The sequence below is a fragment of the Anabrus simplex genome, chromosome 2 (assembly GCF_040414725.1).
Source record: "Anabrus simplex isolate iqAnaSimp1 chromosome 2, ASM4041472v1, whole genome shotgun sequence".
Classification (NCBI taxonomy): Eukaryota; Metazoa; Arthropoda; class Insecta; order Orthoptera; family Tettigoniidae; genus Anabrus; species Anabrus simplex.
Window position 1 is genome coordinate 424,739,411 of NC_090266.1, and position 24,890 is coordinate 424,764,300.

General features: G+C 39.3%; 1 protein-coding gene across 1 annotated transcript in view; it reads left to right on the plus strand.

The window, feature by feature from the left end:
* Positions 1 to 24,890, plus strand: part of LOC136863567 (atrial natriuretic peptide receptor 1) — a 614,185-nt gene that overhangs the window by 564,039 nt on the left and 25,256 nt on the right. Inside the window, exon 16 of the mRNA XM_067139947.2 lies at positions 23,486 to 23,644. Coding sequence (XP_066996048.1) covers positions 23,486 to 23,644 — 159 coding nt within the window. The remainder of the gene's footprint in view (positions 1 to 23,485; positions 23,645 to 24,890) is intronic.

Sequence of the window (24,890 nt, forward strand, 5' to 3'; positions counted from 1 at the left end):
CCTTCTTCTTGTTCTCCTTCTCCCCCCGTCTCCTCTCTTTCCTCACTTGACCATGAGCTGTCTTCATTCCCATTTCCATTCAGTAAATCATTAAAATATTCTTTCCATCTCTCCATTATTTCTTTCTCTTCTGTTAAGATTTTCCCTTCCTTATCTTTTATAAACTTTAGAGGGCACTGTTTCTCCTTTCTCATGTTTTTCAGTGCTCTATAGAACAGCTTCTGGTTCTCTTTATAATTTTTCTCCATTCTTTGTCCGAATTCTTCCCAAGACTGTCTTTTCGCTGTTTTCACTAGGTCTTTAACCTTTCTTCTTTGTTCCTTATACATCTCATGGTCCTCAGCATCCTTGCTTCTTAAGTATTTCTTCCACATTTCCTTTTTCTTTCTTACTTCTTCCTTGATATCATCATTCCACCAGCATGTTCTTTTCTTGTACTCCCCCACCTTTGTTGTTCCACATACTTTACTTGCCACTTCTAATAGTATCTTCTTGAACATGTTCCACTTTCCCTCCAGGTCCATTTCCTCGATCCTCTCCTCTATCCTCTGACACTCCTCCTCCACTTCCTGTGTGAACTGCTCCTGTACCTCCCTGTTCTCTCTTAACTCATACACCTTAATCTTTTCTTGCTTCTTGTTCTTAGGTTGTTTCCTCTGTACCTTTGCTGTTGTTTCCATTGTTGTTATCAAGGGAAAATGGTCACTTCCTATTTCATAGCCACGGTATACTCGACAGTCTGTCACCTTCTGGAGGTGATCTCTCTTCACTAACACATAATCTATGATGGAGCGCTCATCTCGGCTGGGTTCCTCCCTCGTGTACATGTGTATCATCTTATGCGGGAACATGGTGTTCACTGCGACGAGATTATTGGCAACGCAGAAATCAACAATCCTCTCACCATTGTTGTTAACCACAGGCTCACCATGCCGGCCAACAGCTCCGCCACTTCCCTCTGGCTGGTTTCCGACTCTGCCGTTGAGATCTCCTAATACAATGATTTCCCCTCGAGTGTCATCCACCACATTCTGTAGCTCTTCGTGGAACCTATCCTTCTCCTCCTTTCTTACATCGTCGTTCACTCCGTAAACCACAATAAATGTCATCAGCTCCATCTCTGGATCTAATCGTATGCTGACCGTTAGAATTCTATCCGTGTGGAATTTCCAATCCTGAATCTTGTTTCTGAAGTTCTTGTGGATCAGTAGTGCTACTCCTGATTTGGCCCTTAATCTGATGTTAACTCCACTATAAATGAGCACATGATCGTTCACCATTGTATCTACCCCTTGACCTTTCTTTTTTGTCTCTGTCAGTGCCAGCACTACAAGTCTTGCTCTCTCGAATTCTGCCACTAATTCATTCTCCTTTCCAGCTAATCCTCTTATATTCCATATTCCAAATCTCATAATCCTTTTTCCTCGCCATGTTGCCATCGGGTTCAGCAGTCCGGTGTATCTCTCGTTTTGACTTTTCATGAGAATTATTTCGGGCATGTGAGATATGGGCCCACAGTGCCTATAGGGCAGTGAGGGGGCTGCCCTCTTTTGGCCTCTGCCCCTGCTATGTTGCAACTTCAGGACTGGTGGTGTTCTCATTCCCTACTCCCTGAGACAAAGATTTTCTTCCTTCAGGACCTACAGCTGAAGGTCTGTCATTTAGTCTGGCCCATCATCCTCGACCTTACCGGCAAGGGTGACCCTGCCAGGAGCCGAAGCTCCCGCCGGCATCGCTCTCGGGATCACTGAGGCACGCAAGCCTCCCCACCACGTCAAGGTACCAGACCATGGGGGAGGTTAAATATACTTAATACCTAAAAATTAATAAAAAAAGTAGACTTTTCAGGTTCGAAGTGGACTTATGACCTAAAATACTTAATATCTAAAAATGAATTAAAAAGTAGAAATACAGAAACATAAAATAAATTAGGAATTAGTATCTACAAAAGAAATAACTCCAATCTTAGACTGACGCCAGTTAAAGAAACTGACATATAAAAAGAAAATCATGGAAAGTAACGCATGAAATATATGTGTTTGGTAAGAGATGAGTTGTGGCAATCAGTATGAACAGCACATTAAATCTTAAGTACAGATAGACGTTAGTAATGACAATTTGTTTGCAGTTTTCCCTACATTTTCTTTATCTATATTTAAATTATATGAATTTAAATAAAATAAAATAAAATAAGAAGGGCGAAACATGTCCCCATAATATTTAGATTTTCTATGTCCAATTGACCACATAACGTGGTACTGGTTATATTGAATAGGTGGAACAATAAATATACTCCTTTGTAAACTAAGTGAGATCGCTGTGTTCAATACGGATCAAAAATGAGAGTGATGGTTTGTAATGTAGTTATTGTTAACCACGTTGTCGAAAACATAATGACAATTATTAATATTATCATCGTTGCGACCCATCACTATGAAATTATCATTCGCAACACAACAATATTATTATTATTTTACTTATTATTATTCTCATATGACTTAGAATTTATGAACACGGTAGATATAAACTTTTTATTATTAAACAACACAGTAGATATCCCACAATCTCGAACATAATGAAATTATACACGTTATGCAGATCATGATGGGATGCCCGTAATTACGACACGCCCGTAATTTATGGTAGTGACCTACTATTATACATTTAAAGCAATATTAGCTGTCCTTTCCAAAATCTAATATAAAGAAAAGTTGGCGTAATTACATCTAGAGCGGATGATAGCGTGGTCACGGATATGGTTAATTATTTACATATTAATTAAAACAACATTTCAATGATCTGGTATTTTCATTCTCCCAGCTGCGTTTGTCGGGCTATATCTCATCTGGCCCAAGGCACCTTCCTTGGATTTAGGCCATGTTAAATATATATTAGCGTTGTCATGGTGAAGATTGGTGTATATCCAAATTGGCACATTAATACACTGATAACACACGCTTTGTTTATGCACACACGCAATTATCTTCTTCATCTTAATTCTATGCTGTAATATTAATATTTCTCCTAACACACTTCCGGTGATGACCTCACTCTATCAGCGTAATTTGTGACACTGTCCCACATTTATATAACTTTCTATCAGCTGGTCTGATCTGCGACAAAAATGGCCCTCTTAAAGTCTCGGTCAAATGGGATACCTGTTCTACACGGCTGGCTAGGGATTATTTACTCTCTCCCGTTCTCGTTCAGTGCCCTCTGCCTGTAGGTTCAAATGAATGTCCGTAATGAGCTCAAGGACATGCTCTTGAATCTGAAGACAGGTGATTACACAAGAGATTGTTATTTATCAAAATGTTCCCTTATTTACCTGTTTGGAATGCCGTTAGTCTCTGCTAAATTTTAGCCCTCCACCCCCACAGTTCTTAAAACAAACCGGCTACTTTCATCCTGACGTACTTCTCTGTTTGTCTCATGAAATCGTACATTGTCCTAGGCAATAACAAGTTGTTACGTTAAGAAAGTCATCTACTTGGCGCCTATTTTCTCCACGGGAAGTGTATAAATATATTTTATGAATGTTCACTTACATTTCCGCATTATATTGATACAAGCTCTGAATAGTCAGTCACTTCGCGTTCCCTCGAATTCGGTTGCGCACGCACATGTACTGTAGACTGACTGACTGCTCCCCGACTGAGTGATAGACTCAACTCATGGTTGGCTCACATCTCTGTTATAGACCTTCGATCCGACTACGTAATTCTAACTCAACTTCCTGTAATATCACGGAGCGTTACGAATTTTTCCAATGGCTTCGCTAAGTTATTAACAGGTGTCCGTAGTTTCTTATTTTTGTATCGCGGTACGGAGCTGAAAGTATGAGTATGATCGTACCGTTTTGTATAATTAACTTGACGTGGTTTCAATTAAACTAAAGTCGGCCATTTGCTTGATGGCGCCACTATTTTTACTTCCGCTTGCATCCACGCTATCCACACGTAATCATTCGCGCACAACGATTGTATTCCACCTACGTTGTAATTAATTTAAATGGGTACACCAAAAATTATATTCACTCCGATACAGTTATTAGAAGCCCTGTTAATGTAAAATCTTGCACAAACTCACGAGATAGGCTGAACTATTCTCAATGGGAAGTTTTGGTGGTTAAGAATGCATATCTCAAATTTCTCTGTCTAACAAAGGTGCGTGGAAATCTCCAGAAATTTGGTTCCCAGGGTGCGGTGAGCTAGATGTTATCAGGGTACGAGGGGTGAATGTTCCCTGGCTAAGTGCACTTATGACATAATTGCTTAGGCACCCCCAACAGAACGTGCTGTACCACTTCTAAGGTGGCGTAAATCTTCTACGTTGGTGGGATTTGACAATGTAACGTTATTACGTTAGCAAATATACTATTGGAAATCAGACTCTACTCTAAAAACCGGTGTATACTAAAGTACGTGTCTGGATGGCTCATCTAACTTCAAATTCTGATATGGATTGGACATTGTTAACATTTTCTTCTGCTCATTTTAAATGAGTCTATATTGGGATCGTCTTCGTGTTTATTGTGAAAGATTCCTTCGTTACTGCCTCGCATATTCTGTGTGTGATGGTTGTGGACTCAGACGCCATCTGTCAGTGAATTAACTTGTGTACGGACTCTCGCACCAGAGCGCACATTATTCGCCCGACACTAACGCTTATGTGGTCACCTTCTGAAAGAGACTGTCCGCCGTTGAGACTGGTCGAGTGCGGACGCTTGAGGCCATTGATCAGCCATCGTATGCCAAGATGAAATAATCCGTATGAGACGGATGAATCCGATTTAAGAATCCCGTTTAGGGATTAAATTGTTTTTAGTTGATAATGTAATCTTAGAATGTAAAGTGTAATAGTTAATTTAAACTGTTTATTTTGTTGGTGATTACCAGCACATGTAAGATATTATTGCATACCTCACTACTATTGTAAGTACCTCCCTTTAATATATTTTGTTTGCTCGTGTAATTTTTTATTATGTGCCATTTAGATTATTGCTGTGGGGCTTGTGGTGAGATTTCTGGGTTTGTATTCTCTTTCTTTTACGCCATTTGAACGCCATTTTGGTGATATTAAATGACATGGCCATTGTTTGACCGGTAACTTTGAAATTCGTTTTGCTTATCCAAATTTTATTTTCCCTCTCTGATTATTATTTATTTCGGCTCATTTACTGTCATTCCTTGTATTATTTTATTTGGTGCTGTGTTATTTCTATTAATTTTCTTCTGTCTTGTAGTTATGGTATTCCTTGCCCCGGTTCTTGTGGGTTTTTATTTTATAATTTCGTTTTGATTTATTAATTTTTTGCAGTTTTTGATTCAGTAAGTACCTCATGTTGACCTCTGTATAAATCATTTTTTTCTTTCATTTTTTTCTTCTTAACTTAAAATTGTATTATTAATTTTGTGCTTCTTAAATGTTAATTTCTCATAGATATTTTATCTCCAAATTACTTTAATGTATATTGTTTCATTATTATTATTATTATTATTTATTAATTCACGTTTGGGTAAATTTTAATTTATCTCTGTTATTTTAAAACCTGTTCAGTATTTTAAATATTTCGTATTGTTTTCCAAATATTAATATCCATATAAGTCATTTAAAAGAAAACGTTTATTTATTAATTATTAATGCTGGGACGTCCTAAATATTTTAACACTTGTTTTAGTTCAAGCTTATGTTTTAACTGTAATATTCTAAAGAAGTGCAGTTAACTTAAAATCCATTATTTGGTGGGGGCTTATGCGTTCCTTAGTGGAGTGTTTCAAGCGTTTAATATCATTTTATTAACTTCTCATTGTTGCTATTATCTTGCCTCCATTTTGTCCTCTTACGTAAATGTGTCATTGTTGCATGATCTTGCACATCTTTCTTTTGTTCTCGCGTGGGGAGGCTGCTTTGTTTGGATCTTGGCGTGGGTTCGTGTGTACGGACGCATGGGTTACTGAGCCTGCTATTATTTCTATTTTACCGACCATGTGATTTTATTTTGTTGGTTTACTATTCCTTCGATTTTAATTTTGGGGTTTCTATTTTATTTATCTGTGATTGATATTTTTTTCTAAATTTTGGTTTGTTGCGTGTATAAAAAATTCTTCTGGGTTGTCCATACGTTCTCATTTCATTTCACCGTGAATGGACATATGCCTTAGGTCACATTTTGGGTGGGTGATACCTCCACAAGGAATTGTCATAAACTCTTAACCCTACCTGTTCGTTCGAAATATAATTGTATTATATTTTAGAATGTTAAAATGTTATTCAAAAATAGAGGTAATTCATGGTGCACCATTTCTAGTTTTCATTAGTTGAACAATTTATTTTCAATTTCTATATTTATTTTAGTTTCACTGATTTACTTATTTTGCAGAAATGTTACTATATTATCAATAATTTGTTTCCTAATTTTTTCAAATTTCCATTTATTAAAAAATTTTCTTATGATTAATTATATTATTCTTTTAAAGTATGCTGGTGTTTTCTTTTGGTAGTTGTGCTCATTATTATCCTGGGGTCCCTGGATCTTTTTTTAAATGGGGTGGATTTTCAGCACAGATTCCATTGCTTCCGCTTGTGTCTGGGTAAGTTAATTTATTTTGAGGGTTTGTGTGTTGTATATTTTATTTGTGCTCCTTTCCTATTCTGCTGTTAACGTGACCCTATGGCGTTTGTTGATCGTAACGTCATTTCTTTTCTTCTTGGGGTTGCGTTGCAACAACTCTGCAGGCTTTGATAAAATTGTTGAATATCACGTTATTTCTAGACAGAACCTAATGAATTAAATATTCCACCATATCGCCTAAGGCAATTTGGGTGTAATGTGTGGGCCGGAGAACAGAAGTCTTGGATGAGATTGGGCAGGAGAAACACATGGGTCCCAGTGGAGTGAGGTTAGTGATGGGTCGGCGAGTTCTGGAGGTGGGGAAGTTGGATGGGGCGGATGGATCCTGGGGAGAATGTAGATTTTCACTGTTCATAGAAGTTGGTGGCGCTCCAGTGATATGGTCAGTAGGCAGTGATAGTAGAGTCACAGCACGAGCTTCGAGCAATACAGCAGCAGAGCTGAATTACTTCAAGTTTAACTTAGAATCTCAAGGCTATACTTACTTCCTATCTTAACTCATGTCGAGTTACATCTTCAGACTACTCGCAGTCAATTATTTCCGTCCAGAATCGACAGAAGACTTATTCAGGCTGACTCAAATATAGTTAGAGTTTTATATCTGGAAAGTCTATCCGTTTAACTTGGACGAATTCCGACTTAGGAATCTCTCCAATTCAAGATAACCATAGTGGTCGAATTTATCAGATCTGATTTCTGTTTTATGGATATGAGTATAATAGGGAGTGTTCATGATAGAGAAGGCGTCTTTCAAATCTTCATTGACGCACGTTACAGGCAGGAACGATATTAAGATGACGATATAAGCAGCCAAGGTGAGAAGGAAGTCTACAGACTCGGAAGCAACCCTGATAAGAAGGAAGTCCAGTACCTCGCAAGCAGTTCAGATGAAAGAGTCTACAGTTGATGAGCTTTCAATTACATCATTGCAAGTCCGCGAGAAGTCAATTAAAGTTCAGGAAAAATTCTAAAAGTTTAAAATTATCAGTGTTTCAGTTCTTTGTACAGTAACAGCATTTTACCTTTTATCTTAATAAATTGATTTATTTTCTCTTTTTAAAGTTAGTTCCGATTGCATGCATTAATTTTCCTTGCTACTCTCAAGAGTACTTAATGGTTAGTGTCCTATCACCCTACCCCAGGGAATGTCTGGAGTCTCTCTTGTTAATTGTAAAGTTTGCCTTAGAGCCTTCTGCTCTGGACTGGCGCCCAATCATCATACAAGGGAGATCTAAAGTTAAATTGGGATGAGGAACCACGGAAACTATTTATAGAAAAGTTCTTATTCTAAGTATTAATATTTATGTATGTAGTGATTTCTGGGTACGTCACAACTATCATTTTATCGGAGAGCTTGTGAAGTTGGTCGATTATATTTTATTTTACCAAACGTGGCGCTCCGTGGTACATCACAGACCTGCAAAAATATTTTTTTCTCACGAACGAGGTTTTGCACGCTGTGAACCATTCAGCAATGTGATGTCGTCTCTTTGATAAATCGATTGCACTACTGTGGCCTGAGGGTGAAAGGTATGACGATGTTTTGTTCGTCGTGATTGATGCAACACGTCACATAGTTGAAGCTGCTAAAGCTGTCAAAGCATTTTACTCAAGAATGGTGCACGTAATCTGTTTAGTTCATACATCCCACAGAGTAGCCGAAGAAGTCAGATCAAATTTCCCTGAAGTAGACAAGCTCGTGTCGCAAACCAAGAAAGTATTTCTTAAGGCTCCATCACTCAAAGAACATTTTAAATCCCAAGCACCGAACATTCCATTACCTCCGCAGCCCTGCATCACACGGTGAGGAACGTGCATCGACGTCTGTGTTTACTACTGTGACAACTTTCAGCCAGTGAAACATGTAATAGATTATCTCGACGAGCAAGGCTCCAAAGTCATTCAGATTGCCCAAGAATTATTTACAGTTACGTAAATAGAGGGAAAACTAGCATACATCAAGGCGAATTTCGGTTCCTTGTCGTCAAATATTACACGTCTTCAGGAGTGAGGCGTGGCTCTTGAAATAATGATCAATTTAGTCAGAACAGCCGTAGACAAATTAAAATGCATTCATGATGGTTCTAGTATTTCAACGCCAGAGAAACTGAAACGAGTTCATGACAAGAATTCGGGCTTTAATGTTTTGTGCTCCATCTCTCGGGTGTTGACGGGTGACGATTTTAGCATCATTGGGATTGAAGAGGAACTTACATCCAGTGACTTAGTGCACTTCAAGTATGCTCCAGTCGCAACTTTAGACGTTGAAAGGAACTTCTCAACATACAAGAATGTGCTGGCCGACAACCGTTGTCTTTTTTCCTGGGAGAATCTGTGAATGGTCATCGTCATCTACTGTAGTGAGGTATGAGGTAAGACTGTACATAACATTTTAAGTGTACATTTTTCATGTATGCGCTAATAGAATAATGTATCCGATTAGCAAAATTTTGGGTTGTTTGTTTTGCTCTTCAGGTGTTCCCGACTTAACGGACCATATAACAGAAAAAATCTTGAAATAAAAACTGAATTTGCAGTATTAAACAATGGGCTGAAACGTTAACCAGTATTTATGTGTGTCTTTATCAAAGTACGAAATGAGATTAGGTATCCGTTTAATTTATGTTAGTATAGAATGACGCAGTCTGTTTACATTTGTTTGTGTGTTAAAATTATGTCAACTCGATTAGTAAGCTGATTGTAAAATTTCATTAAAAGTTTTTATGTAAAATTTTTAAGTTTTCGATTCACTTTACCGTCATTTTACAGTACACTTTTTAAACATTTTAAGTCATCAAAATCCTGACCCCGTTCTTTACAATAAGTCAAATCTTAACCAAAAGACAAATAAAAATGTCATTCGTGTATATTTACAAGTATGTTACAGTGTTACATTTTATGTTTTAACTGGTGTTTTCGACGGAATGAAAAGCTTTTAAGTTACATTAACTAAGTAGACACTAAAATTATACCTTCATTCTTAACAAAATAACAGAAAACAGATCAGTCAGTGATTGATCCCGTTTTCAAAATGACTCGTTAACACCTTGCTTCAATAAATTACGCCCATCTACCTCCGATAAAGAGAAGTAGCAATAATTAATATGAGATTTCTGTTCTATCCATTCCATCAGGTTTCCGAAGGTTGCTTTATGAGTGCCAGAAAGCCAAATACGTGAAATCGCGAGCATCTACAAAACATTTTTCCCGTGCCAAACTCTTTCCCTCGTCAACTTTACTTCAAAATAAAACTCATATAACTTAACTTTTTTATTTAAGGGGTGACAGATATTCTCTGTGACTTCGGAGAAAATTCACCAAGAAGGAATTAAAACACTACTGGGTTATTTAAAACAGTTGTGTGACATGATAGAGACAATAAATCATATATACCAACACACTGTACCCGTATAAATTGGAAATGAATTGTCTGAAGATGAGATCATTGTATTAGAACGGTTTAATTAGGTCAGTGGGATTGCGCATCAGCTGTTACGAAGGTTATACAGTATGTATGTAACCTTGGGCGATCAGGCTAACAGGTAGACATATATCGATCCGCGCGTGGACACTTCTCTTTTTCTTATTGGAAGATAGAGCCTAACATGTGACCACAGCAAGAGGATAACGTTGCAAGACCAGCCGGACTCAACGAGTATTCTCGAAGTCTTGAATCAATAATCGTCAAGATGGAAATTGTGAAATATTACGATTGATTTGTAGCAGATCACACCTCGCGGGTCATGAACTAATACCGGTATAAGCTGTGTGCGACCAACTCTCGTTCTACTCAATTCTACTCTATTCTCTACTCAAATCTCAACGCCATTCTACGTTATTCAGCGTTACTCGATTATGCATTTCTGATCAACTCTACCCAAACTTTGCAGCGCCTCGACGCTGATCTATATTGCAGCTATTCATCGCTACGCTACTTTTAATTTATCCAGCTGTAATCACGCCAAGGACACTTCAAGCTATTCTCTCTACACACAATGAAGCTAATTCCAGTGCTAATCTCATTCTCCGTGTGTTGTTCATGAAACTGACTGTAGATGCAAGTTAAATATTTCTCGTGCTTCCCAACAAACATGCATAGGCCTGATTGGAGCACATTGAAATGTGTTATCTCAGTTTCAGCTTGAGGAGAGGACTTACCACATTTGAAGGTACACGGGAAATCGTCCTGTCACACCCAACAGGAACTAATTCATCGACGCACAGGCCTCCGACTTGGGATACATCAACAGTAATGTACCACTAAATGAAGATGCAGCCAGGAATCTAAAGGGAAAACAGCCGGAGATGCTGCAGACCAGTCCAGGGAATCAACTCCTATCTACTAAATTTAAGTACCTTTCTGTAAATTTCTAGCATGCTCGGGCAAAAGAATAAACGTCAAAAAATGTAACTTTTCAGTAGAAACTTTTTTTCCTTATTCAAATACTATACTTACTACAAAGCATGCAAGTGTTTAAAAATGTTAGGTTCTTAGTCTAAATGCTGTAAAATAAATGAAAATTGATTTCAATGAAACATTTTAGAAAACTGTTGACTTCCTACAGTTTCTCACTTATACTGTTTGGACCATTCGTGTTTTCAGGTTCAGAATAGCTAAAAGTACATAAAAAATTGTAAACATAATTAAATTGCACTAATATCAAACCAGAGATATAAACAGTTGCACGAATTTAAAATCAAAAATAATGCAAATAAAATGCTCTCAGTAATCGTCCTGAGGCATTCGGTGAACTCGGTCTATAAAATGGCTTTCCTTCTTCAGCCATCAGTGAATTACTGCCTAATGTTTGTTTCTAGTTCAGTCTTCATCCTCGTTTCCTTCCCCATCTGGATAAATGTCTGCAATACTGGATGTTTGCGTATCTTTATAGAACTGATGAAAAGCACTTGGAATAACAGGGATCATGTATAAAATGTCCTTTTTCTTCTTCTTAGAAACGAGAAGCTTGCCGTTGTAGCACCTACTTGGTCTAAACACTTCTTCTATGTATCCTCTTCTTTTGAGGTCCAAGTTCTTAAACGAGCCCTCATTTTTCAGTGTAGGTTTGAAGTACATTACACCCCAATCCCTCGTATAACGTATCCACTTTACACTACGCCAGCTAAAAGAATTACCATCAGTGTCCATTTTGCGATGCATAAATGAAGTTCTGTACAGGCCTCCAAAATCCAGAAAGGCCTCGTGGGAAAGTTCAATGACCTGAAACTCCTTTTTCTTTCCCATAGAACGTATCAGCTGGCTCCAATCGTGGGGATGATAGACAGGAAACTTCAGTCTCTTCTTCTGCTTCTCTATGAGCCCGTGGTCAACATCACAATCTAAGTGGCTATGGCCGCTAACCATGAATTTATGATCTATCAATTTCAAGTTTTTGTTATCGGTCAGTGCACAGAAGAACATAGCGGAAACATGGGAGTTCTTATTTTGCCCCCACATGTGTCCGAATACATGGTAACCTTCTTAACCTGTGATGGAAGGCCTATCAATTGTTTGTAATTGCAGGTTGCGACCTGATTTGCCCAACGCCCTCTCTCACTCTCATTCCACAAACAGCATATTACATCTTTCTTGCTTGTTTCGTGTATAGTGAGATTAAAGGTCCACAATTGTCGTTTGTAAAAAGAAAAAGATGTCTGAAGAAATGGTGTTGGTAAACACTGTTGCATATCGAACGAGTAGCACCGGGCCGGAAGGTCTTCTTTGCACAGCTGTTTGTCTTCGTCCTTTGCTAAATTAGCTGCATATGCTTCTTCATGATGAAGTGCAAGTTCATCTTCCAGTTTTAACTTCTCTTCTTGGTCTTCCTCAAGTCTTATTTGTGTGTGTGTGTGTGTAAAACATCACATTTGTAGCATGTATCTCCTTTGAGTTTCTTAAAAGTATGTTCATTTTATGGAACTCTTTTTCGTATATTGGACGGGATACTGGATCGCATGTGTTCTCACAATACAACTTGCACATAATTTTCAAATGCAGGTGGGGTGGTAGATACAGACGACTGCTTTTCCACCTCGTGTAGTCGAATTCGTACGCTGGGAAAGATGAGATGTGCTGCTTAACTTCTTGTAATTTACTGTCATTGTGTTTGTTAGCTGATGGGTGTCGCCCATTCCAGTCTGGTTGGATTGCACCGGACACACTAGCTCTTTGATTTGCGATAACAACATTAACGATCATTTGTAACACATCAAGTGTCCGCATGAAGCAGTTTCTACAATCCCTAAATCGGTCACCATCAACTCTGAAATGAAACAACTGAGTCACTTTCCTAGTTTTTGTCTATCTGGATCATTTGTGCACTTTCGCGATGTACCTGGCTTTTTCGTTTCTACGAATTGAGCGATGAAATTAGCTCTTTTGTTTCTGTCAGCCAAAGACCAAAATTCATCAAACAGCTCTTCCCTGATCAGTTTCTCTCTGTGGATTGCCTTCAGAACCCTCTTGCACTTCATCCGACAGTCCGTAAGTAGCTTTGACATCTTAGCTCTTATAACATTACCTTTGCGGTTACATATTCCTTTGCTGCATTTCTACTCAGCTTCCGCTTACCTCTAAGTTTTCTGGAAAACACTGCAACACGTTTCTTAATTTTTTTGTTTGAATTCGCCACCTGTAAGTGCCTTCGTTTTTTGGACTGCCTGAATCACTGCTTTCGTATAAATAGGTCTTGTCACGATGAAAATCGTCGAAGTCGGATATTTCACTGTGGTTTTCATTGGAATTTGTAAGCAATACTCTACAAATGTTGCTGGTATTTTTAAAAGTGTTCGAAATCAGTGAACTGAATTATATGGCCCACTGTTCATCACTGTCACTGTTCAGGAGCTTCTCAACTTCTGCTAATTTTATTTTTTCATCGTTAAGTTCCGAGGAAGACCATGACGTGACTTGTGAAAACTCCACTGGATTCATGCTGATCTGAAATGACATGAACAACCACCATCCTGACACTATAAGGTGTTATAACGAATGGCGAAGAATTTGTAAAATAAGAAAGGAACAGATCATTATACCTTCTTTATCGGAGATGTCCTCTTCCTGAGCCAGAACCATCTCCAAAATATTCTTAGCCCTTGATACCATCTTGCATCAAAAAACACTCATTCATACAGCAGGAAAATCTATTTTATTAGCAGCAGCAATTCTCAGCTGAACTAATCATTCTGATATTATATTATATTATATTATATTATATTATATTATATTATATTATATTATATTATATTATATTATATTATATTAAAATCGTCAGTATGCCTTGTAGGAAGGTGCAATGGTATAAACAGTATATGTTGACGTATACAGTTCTGACCAATCAAATTAATTTCTTTCTCAGTTATACTTACCATGTGCCCTTACGCCTCATTGCTTCTCTTCAGACATATAAAACTTTACTATAGCCGTGTGATGACTCTACCTCATAGAATCTGGACTTATCTCATTTTGGCAATTTTTTGACTTATACTCTTTTCTCCGAGCATGATGGATGTTATCTTTCAGTAGAATGTAGTACGATCGTTCTTCTAGTGATATTATTTTCTATTATTTTGGTGTATTTAGAGTTTCTCTTCCACATCAAATTTCATATAGGTGACGGTAGATTTTGTGAATGACTGTGGGAGTCCTATCCATTGATTTGTGTGATAATTGTGATCTTTGATTACAAGGAATTCCCGCACAATTTTGTGTGTTAATAATCACGTTTAGAAAATAACAAATCTCGTCGATAATTACAGAACCTAATAATTTAAATCGGGAGTGATATGAATTTTCAGCGACATTTATGTGCCGAATTTTATCAGTTAAAGTTAAGATTTAGTAATCATCTGAGCAATCCGTATTCCGTTTGACGACGTATAGCTAATTCGTCGTTCTGCAATCATCTGAAAATATTCTTCAGTGATGTGGTTTTCTCGTCTAAATGAAATGACCTTTCTGCCAGTTTTATTGTAGCCATGTAACGATATTTCAATTAAACGGCACCATCTAATCTTCTAAAAGCAGAACATTGGTTCACGATCAGTATCACACGCTGAATATCGAGCCGCGCTCTGAAGCAGCCTTGCTGGGCTAAATGTGTTAGAGAATGGACCGTTGGCTAGATGTCACGAAGGAAGTGGGTTTGGTCCTGCTCATTTCTATGGCATGTGAAGAGGTGTCGCTCGTGGAATGCTGGAAAGCTGCAAAACTCGTGTCGGTAGATCTGCCTGTACATAAATGAAAACTTGCGGCACAAAATATCCGGCTCCTAGGTGTCTTCGGTAACCTTAGGATGTAAAACAACATTATTAAAAGCACCCCCATACCCCATACATCAACAATGACGTTCTCTCTACGAGATGAACCTGGCCTGCTATCAGCGTCGATCTCCAAATATCTTCCTAAATCTCACCGCATTCAAACCTGCCTCACGTTGAAAATCATTTTCAGACGGCCTGGACGTGAATTGCAGCTTTTAAGCTTTGAACGACGATTTCCCAACATTACATCGTGTTTAACGGCCATAGTAAACGGTACCAACTGTCAAAAGTGTCACAACCTACCCACTGACTCTAAATAAGTTCCAGTCAACAGAACGTTATGCGACTTAATCGGCGAAATTATAGATTATGAAGGAAATTAAATGAGTGGCGTATGGCTTTTAGTGCCGGGAGTGTCCGAGGACATTTTCGGCTCGCCAGGTGCAGGTCTTTTGATTTGACGACCGTAGGTGATCTGTGCGTCATGATCAGGATGAAGTGATGACGAAGACGACACAAACACCCATCCCCCGTGCCAGCGAAATTAACCAATGATGGTTAAAATTTCCGAACGTGCCGGGAATCGAACACGGGACCCCTGTGACCATGGGCCAGCACGCTAACCATTTAGCCATGGAGCCGGTTTATGAAGGAAAAAATGCACGATTTAAATAGTGGATAATATCACTCAAAGGAAAGATAGTCCTAATTTCGAGATTAGCACGAAGAAATTAAGACAGTTAAGAAAGTTGAAAATAACTGAAGATAGGATCATATCTGAGGAGAGCTGGATAGAAAGTGGTAACAGAGGAGAAATTTAGGCACAGGGAATGTTAAGTATTGGAATAAGATGATGACTTATGGTGTTATTACTTAAGCCCAAAAAGGCAAGGGAAAGGCATGAAATTTAAACGGAAAACGGATGTAGTACAGAAATACACTAAAAATGATAGCAAATGCCAGAAAACACCTTACAGTGTGAAATCATGGCCTACACTCCACTGCACTGTTCAAATATGAATAGCCACGCTTAGTACTACCTCCAACGATATTCCTCAAATATCCCGCAGAATGGCAGCTTGACGTCTCTCTCGACATCTACCCAACGAACAATCTCGAGTTTACAGGAATGATGACGAAAATGGTATTAGATTGCTTCCTTGCTGGCAAGCAGACTCAGACGTTGCCAAGGCAAACGGTAGATTCGCTGCCGATTTGCGAGGGTGTCTGTCACTGGATTCAGAACATGAAATCCGTAGGAAATAGTAGTATTCTCCATCATTTGAAGAGTAAGCTTACAGGGTGTCTCATGTAAACACAGACCAAGCGCACGGTGTTTGTACACTGCGCTACGGCAGTTGCCTCAGCCGTACTTACAGTATGTCGCACGTTGCCGCCTCACTTGAAGCGTATATACAGTACAGTCTAATACAGGGCCTCTCAGGGTGCATGCGCGTGGTGCATGCACTGTGCACGGTGCAAAAGACGACTTCGCTTGGTTGACCAGAGTGCAGACCCCTCCACTCCTCTCTCCCTACACCTGTCTCACCCGTTCGGTTTGTCTCCGCGTTCCTCACCTTCACTGCTGTTTCTCCCCCACTGCGAAATGTTTACGTGTGGTGAGCGGAGACGCTCAGTTGTATGGGACAAGGTTACCAGTGTTATTAAAAAATTTAAAAAAAGTGAATTAGAAATACACATACATGTTTGAGAGGAATGTAAACATAATTTTTAAAAATGCAGAACCCGTAACCAAAATGATAATGCTACAGTACTGGAACAAACCTCATTTGTGGATATAGAATGTTCTTCTTCAAGATGTTTCAACTTCCTTAATTCTTTCTCTCTGACGTGTCCTATGATTTCACAATAATTTTCCGAATGTAGTCTGTTGTAGTGTCTTTCAGTAGACGATTTTTTTACGCACGTAATTATCGTCCAACAGAATAAGCATTTGGTGTTATCGTCACGACAGACAAAAAAAATACGAAAGTTCCCAGTTCGATTGAAATGGACTTTCGGAAGTCTTTGCTTTCTTCGAAACAGGTTGCTCCATTATTATGTAGTTGTCGTGCGCTTATCTATTTCACTGATAAACACGTCGTCTACCACCAAACGCTTCGTCGCTCTCAGCACACTACACCATCCGAGTCAAGCCGAGTTGAGGCGAAGCGTACGGATGCACAGTGCACAGAGCCTATGCACCTCGCTCTGCACGCGTGAGAGTTTGGGCGTTTGAGAGGCCCTGGTCTAATATGAAATCTTGCCTTATAAAAGATGCTAGAAGTTTCGTCCTTCCTGAGTTATACAGGCATTGTATCTGGTAACCACGTTCTGGCTGACGCGAGTGAGCTCTGCCATTGCAATGCTTCTGATTTCATTCGTAACGATTTCTTTAAGTTCCTCGAATTTGTGAGGATTTGTTCGATACACATTTTCTTTCAGTTTAACCCACAAGTAAAAATCACACACCGCATTTACTGTAGTCTCGAAAAGAAAGGTCTAATTATTCGTCTTGCACTAACAGCACACCAAACATTACTCTGCCTATCACAATAAGGGACTTCATTAACACCACTAGGACTTTCTGCACACCAACAGCGAGAGTTACAACTGTTCACACGACGATTAAGATGAAATCAGGCCTTATCCGAAAAGAACACATTCTGTGGGTCAGATAAACGATCATTCAATGATGCAAGATCATCATCATCTGTTTACCCTCCAGGTTAGGTTTTTCCCTCGGACTCAGCGAGGGATCCCACCTCTACAGCCTCAAGGGCAGTGTCCTGGAGCTTCAGACTCTTGGTCGTGGGATACAACTGGGGAGAATGACCAGTACCTCGCCCAGGCGGCCTCACCTGCTATGGTGAACAGGGGCCTTGTGGAGGGATGGGAAGATCGGATGGGATAGACAAGGAAGAGGGAAGGAAGCGGCCGTGGCCTTAAGTTAGGTACCATCCCGGCATTCGCCTGGAAGAGAAGTGGGAAACCACGGAAAACCACTTCCAGGATGGCTGAGGTGGGAATCGAACCCACCTCTACTCAGTTGACCTCCCGAGGCTGAGTGGACCCCGTTCCAGCCCTCGTACCACTTTTCAAATTTTTTGGCAGAGCCGGGAATCGAACCCGGACCTCCGGGGGTGGCAGCTAATCACGCTAACCACTACACCACAGAGGCGGACCATGATGCAAGATACCACTTAAAATATGTAACTCTTGTGGCTGGATCAGTTGGTTTCAAACTGTTCGTGTGCGCACAAGGTTTTTCTTTATTGAGCACTGAGCCAGTAGTTTCAAATTTATTTACAACTAGCATTTGTACCAGTTCTTCGCACGGGAATTTGCAATGGATTACATATTTCCTTCAGGAATTTATGCGAAGTAACACGGCTCTATTCACACGTTTAATGCGACATGTTAAAATGATATTTTCGTACGAAGGGGCGTGGCAGTAATGTGAAATACGATGAAGCTGAACGAAGTCGGGAGAGAATGAGGACGATTTCCGAATTTATTGTACGGTCCAGTTCCTGGTCCGAAGTTGTGCGAAATTCTTCGTGGTTCCCAGGTTGCATATTGTATCTCTGACAACTGGCGTGGTGCTCTGACGTTCATGATACCCCCTTAATATCTGCCCTATCGGAAGGAGTAAAATGGCTCTTTAGCTTTTCCCGTCACGCACTTTGAAGTGCCATGCACGACATGCCCCACGGGCCCTGGAATAAAAATCTAATTCTTCATAATCACCTGCAATATTATCCGTCGTACGATAAATACTTGCATAGCACAAAGCAACGGTAATAACATTTTCTTAACCATTTGAGAGACCTAATGTTAACGAATATATTTGAGAATAACATTCCTATAAACACCAACTCCGTGTGATTTCCATAACTCCATATGCACCTATTAACACAATCCTGAGTGAGCAGATTCCAAATAAATAGTTTGGTTGAAGTAAGTCCATCAGTTCAACTTTTAGAAATATACAGACACACACACACACACACACACACACACCAAAGAGAAAAGTCCTACCTCATATTGTTTCCTCGGTGTTCAGTTACGTTAGGTGGGGTTAATTTTCAAGCCAAGCGAAATATTATGTATCCTCTGATTTTCTCGTGTTGTGGATCCTTCAAATAACTGTAGGTGTGCGAGGGTGTCCGTCACTGACTGCAGAGTATGAAGTCCGTAGATAATAGTAATTTTCTCCGTCATTTGAAGAGTAAGTGAAATTATGTACATAATAACAATTATTTAAAATGAAGGGGCGTTTCACATATAGTCCACAGATTTTACATATAATCAATAGTGTAAAAGAAAATTGAAAAGAAAAATCTCTTCTGATCTTCCCTATAAACTCCCAGTCTGTTCAGTGATATTTTAGCGATATGCATATCAACACCTGTTCCTGGATGAATAGACTCTAAACATGAAGTTTGGCCGGGATATATTCAATAGTGTAAGAGAAAATTGAAAAGAACTCTTCTTTTTTGCTATTTGCTTTACGTCCCACCGACATATATAGGTCTTATGGCGACGATGGGATAGGAAAGGCCTAGGAATGTGAAGGAAGCGGCCGTGGCCTTAATTCAGGTACAGCCCCAGCATTTGCCTGGTGGGAAAATGGGAAACCACGGAAAACCATCTTCAGGGCTACCGACAGTGGGGTTCGAACCTACTATCTCCCGAATATTGGATACTGGCCGCACTTAAGCGACTGCAGCTATCGAGCTCGGTAACATTAATTTGGTCTTCCTACAAACCCCCAGTCTGTTCATTGATTTGTAAATGCTATGCATATCGAAACCCGCTGCTGGATGAGTAGACTCTAAATATGGAGTTTGGTCGAGATATAATCAACAATGTATGAGAAAATTTAAAAGAACTCTTCTGTTCTTCCCATAAACCCCAGTCGATTCAGTGATTTTTAAATGCTACGCATATTGAATGCCTTTGCTGGCGAGATGTAGTGTTTACAGTGCACTATGTCTTCTGGTATGGGCTATATCACATTTGTTACTTTCATTGACAGTCTCAGTCTCATCCTTGGCTTTGACAATATGAAAGTGACTGAGGTATGGGTGATGCTAGTAATACCATTGCTTATGCAGCCAGTCACTGTTATGAATGGTGTGAAAATATCGCTCATAGGGTCGGTTGGTGCATGCATTTCGGTGGGCTTGGTAGACTGATACGTAATAGGAGCGGCTGGCTCGGTGAGGAAAGCAACGGGAAACTACCTCACTCCTTATTTCCCTAGTACGCCTCTTCAGTGACGCCTAGGCTATTCATGACAGCTGTTGGCGGAACTGCAGAGAATCAAACCAGCCTTCGGGCTGAATACCCAACATACAACAACATACGCATATTGCAACCTGCTCCTGGACGAGTAGACTCTAAATATGAATTTTGGCGATGGAACAGGCAAACAGACACGAAAGCTAAAAGCTACGGATACGATCTTGAATATTGACTTGAAACGGATAATAGAATATATCAAAATTTGGCGAAATAAATGACATTACAGTCAGCGGAATCCATAGCATTTTATTTATAAGATGCATATCAAAACCTGTTCCTGGATGAATAGACTCTAAATATCAAGTTTGGACGAGATATAACCAATAATGTAAAATAAAACTGAAAAAATATATTTTGGTCTTCCTATAAACCTCCAGTCTATTCAGTAATTTTTTAATGATATGCATGTTTTTTTCTGCTAGTTGTTTTACGTCACACCGACACAGATAGGTCTTATGGCGACGATGGATATGCATGTTGAAACCTGCTCCTGGATGAGCAGACTCTAAACACAAACAAACAAACAAACAAACAAACAAACAAACAAACAAACAAACAAACAAACAAACAAACAAACAAACAAACAAACAAACAAACAAACAAACAGATACCAAAGCTAAAAACCACGGATACGGTATTGAGCTGATCTAAAACGGATATATCAAATTAAGGCAAAATAAATGAAATTGCAGACAGTGGACACCCTACATTTTTATTTATGATGTATTTATTCAAAATTACGTGAATCTGTTCCCGTGAAGGTGACACTTCACCAGGAAGATGCTGAACAAATGCGTCGCGTACACGTCGAGCCGACTTGTACTTGAAATACATTTTACATACGAAAATAATTGTCTCACCACGTTAACATCGAGATTCAGCCTGACGACTGCTAGCTTGAACGCGTGCACGCTCCTTGCGAGGTCAAGGACTATGCGCACGCCTCGCGTACTGCTGCTTAAGTCTCGGAGAGTAAAAACGCCGCTGTACGGTCTGGATTTATATGAGAGACCCTGTACATAACAGAAATGATTAAAAATGAAGGGACGCTTCGCATATAGTTTACAGATCTTACAGAAAATCAGTAGTGTATGAGAAAATTGAAAACACTCTTCTGGTCTGCCTATAAACCCCCAATCTCTTCACTGGTATTTAAACCATATGTACAGTATATCTAAACCTGCTCCCGGAAGAGCAGACTCTAAACACAAACTTTGATCGAGACCTACCCAGCCTTTTCCCCGTGATGTTGGAACAAACAGACATTATAATAATACTTTTACAAGTTGCTTTACGTCATACCGACACAGACAGGTCTTACGGCGACGATGGGACCGGAAAGGGCTAGGAGTGGGAAGGAAGCAGCCGTGGCCTTAATTGAGGTACAGCCCAAGCATTTAACCCCACGGCACTTAACGCCCTTGAAAGGGCCTTGTAGATTACGAGGGGTCGTGTGGCCAGCACGACGCATCCTCTCGGCCGTTATTCTGGGCTTTCGAGCCGCAATCTCACCGTTAGATAGCTCCTCAATTCTAATCACATAGGCTGAGTGGACCTCTAATCAGCCCTCAGATCGAGAGAAAAATCTCTGACCTGGCCGGGATCGACCTCGAGGCCTCTAGGCGAGAGGCAGACACGCTACCCCTACACCACGGGGGCCGGCACAGCCCAAGCATTTGCCTGGTGTGAAAATGGGTAACCACGGAAAACCATCTTCAGGGCTGCCGACAGTGAGGTTCGAACGCACATAATAATAATAATAATAATAATAATAATAATAATAATAATAATAATAATAATAATAATAATATTGGTGAGGTTAAAAGTATCCTTATTCACCAAGCTATTGTACATTTTTCAACTACTTAAATCTAGTTATCCTATGATACTGGCATTTTGCTCGTGTTTTATGTTTCTAAAATTTTATACAGAGCGAAACGAAATCTTGTAAACGTGGTGGATGTGGTAAGACGCCACACTCAATGTCGTGCAACTTTCTGTGATCAAAGGTACGTGAGGTCTAACTTGTCTTGGTGAACACATTGACCAATCCGTTTAATAGTTCTGGCCTCTGCTGCTGAATGATCTGGATTATTTTCTGTAAATTGTTGCAATTCATACCCATTGCGTGGGAAGAATGTACTTTGAAATCACACCATACTTTTTTCCATGCATATTTGGCAAATTATCTCCGAACCATTGATAAATAAACAGCGCCTTTTTCACATATACCACAAATATTCTTGTCCTTTTTTTACATAAGAATACCACCACATAAACTTCGCTTATACATATTAGAGACTCTGCAAAAGCACAGAACTTTACTGTAAGACTCAGTTATCTGTCACTAAGCAACCAGTTACAACAGATCATAAGTTTCGTAACATTCTTAATACGGAGAAATCAAAATATACAAATGACAAAAATTCATGGACAACCAATATTAACTAAAGATGAGAAAACTTCATATGCATCTACCTCACTGCCGATATTCTCCTAAATTTCTGGTTTCAGTATCCAGTATTCGGGAGATAGTAGGTTCGAACCCCACTGTCGGCAGCCCTGAAAATAGTTTTCCGTGGTTTCCCATTTTCACACCAGGCAAATGCTGGGGCTGTACCTTAACTCTTTCACTCCCACTTCCGAGTTAAGTCGGGAACCTGTGTGTCTTCTGCTGTCCCAACTACGAGTTAACTCGTATTTCAAATTTCACGCTCTCTCCCAGTCCCGTGTTTAGTCTCTTCTTCTTTGACAGCTGCCTGTAGCTGAGCAAGATGGCTGCATCCACTAGTAAGCAGAGTTAAATGGGAGATGATGTTTTAGGTAATGATGATGAATCTGACTATTACGAGGATAGTGAAGGTTATATATCAGTGAATGATTCTGTGGAAAGTGATTTATCTCAAGGTGAAGAGGAGGAGGAGGAGGAAGCGAACAATCAGCCTCTTCATATGGTGTAACCCGTGCATGGAAATTTATAACATAGTCGTGAAATTTAGATGAAAATTGAACAGATAATGTTTTAATGTCATATTCGTCCTAAAACCTTGTAAATAGTTATAAATATCAGCCTATTTCATCTAGTGTCAAAATATCTAAAATAACCTGGGATAGAACATACATAAGCAGGGAAGATACCTGGGAGTGAAAAGGTTAATTAAGGCCACGGCCGCTTCCTTCCCACTCCTAGCCCTTCCCTGTCCCATCGTCGCCATAAGACCTATCTGTGTCAGTGCCACGTAAAGCAACTAGCAAAAAAATAATTCTGGTTTCTTGCAGAATTGCTGTGGGTGGCTCCAGAATTGTTACCGGTAACACACGTTCCTGGAACACCAGCTACACAGAAAGGAGATGTCTACAGTTTTGGAGTGATCCTAGAAGAAATTATTCTACGAGCTGGGCCATACGAGATGGCCAGACAGTCTTTACGACCGGCAGGTATGCTATTTTGAAGAAACTAGTACTTATTCAAGCGCCCATAATACCATTAACCTCGCAAGATGTATTGTGGACAACGGCACCTGCATTTCAACACAAACTTTACTTGTTGAATGGTCTGCCTTAGTTAAATTTTCGTACTCGTTTAGAGATTGGACAGAATATTACCAATATGATTGTAAGCATGAGATACTTGCATTTAGAGTTAAGCCTTGGGGATTCTATTAGATTAATGAATAAATAAATTGCTTTCATTCTCAGTAGGTGAAATTCAAAGCATAGCATAGCATAGCATGACATAGCATAGAAGTGTGAGCTCTTCTGTTTTTACCCGTGAGCCAAATAAAGTGTGTCGCAGCGGCAGCACTGTCGACAGAGACGGCAGTATGTTAGTATTGTCATAAGCGCCGTGACTGTTATCTCACGATTTCATTATAATTGCTGATCGTTTTGTTGCTATTTGTTGTCAATGTGATGACGTCTAATTAGTGAACATTATGTGTAAAATATATTGTGTTTGAAGAGCAAGGTGGTAAAACTAGATACTGCAACATTTTCACGTTCTCCATATCCGGAGGTATATCTAAAGATAGCAATTCCTTCTTACAAAATAAAAGAAAGGTATCCCTAGAAAGGCCAGAAAACTGACTCGTAATTATTTCGCGCGTTATATTATTTGTTCGACAAATTCGTACTGAAAGTAGACTCGTCCTTGACGAATGGTGAAAGTATAGATTCCATGACAGAGGTGGAAATTAAAGCCAGAAGCATTTCCCCATACCTTTCCTGATCTACCAAACATTTTTCAAAGACTCTTCCGTGAAAAGGACCTGACATATGTTTCTTTCGATAATAGCATATCTACCCCCATAGACTAATTCGATAATAAAAATCCGTAATTAAAATATGTAGATGAATACTTCTTCAGCTTAACACCAATGATGTAAATGCTATAAAAACAATTAATTGCTTTGTTAAGGAAGATATTGATTTATCAGGAATAATTTGATCAGAAAATAGAATACAATAAAATTTGCTAAACCTATAGTACATTTCTTGAAATATATATATTTCGAACGTAAAATTATGAAATGATGTGATGGTGATTACTAATTTTATAGAAAAGTTTACGAATGTGATATATCTTCTGAATATTCTCATCTGAAAGCTTACAATAACCTCACATCTGCTCATTTGTTCCGAAATTTATTCCAACGAATTAACATTTGATTGGCATTTCAGCTGT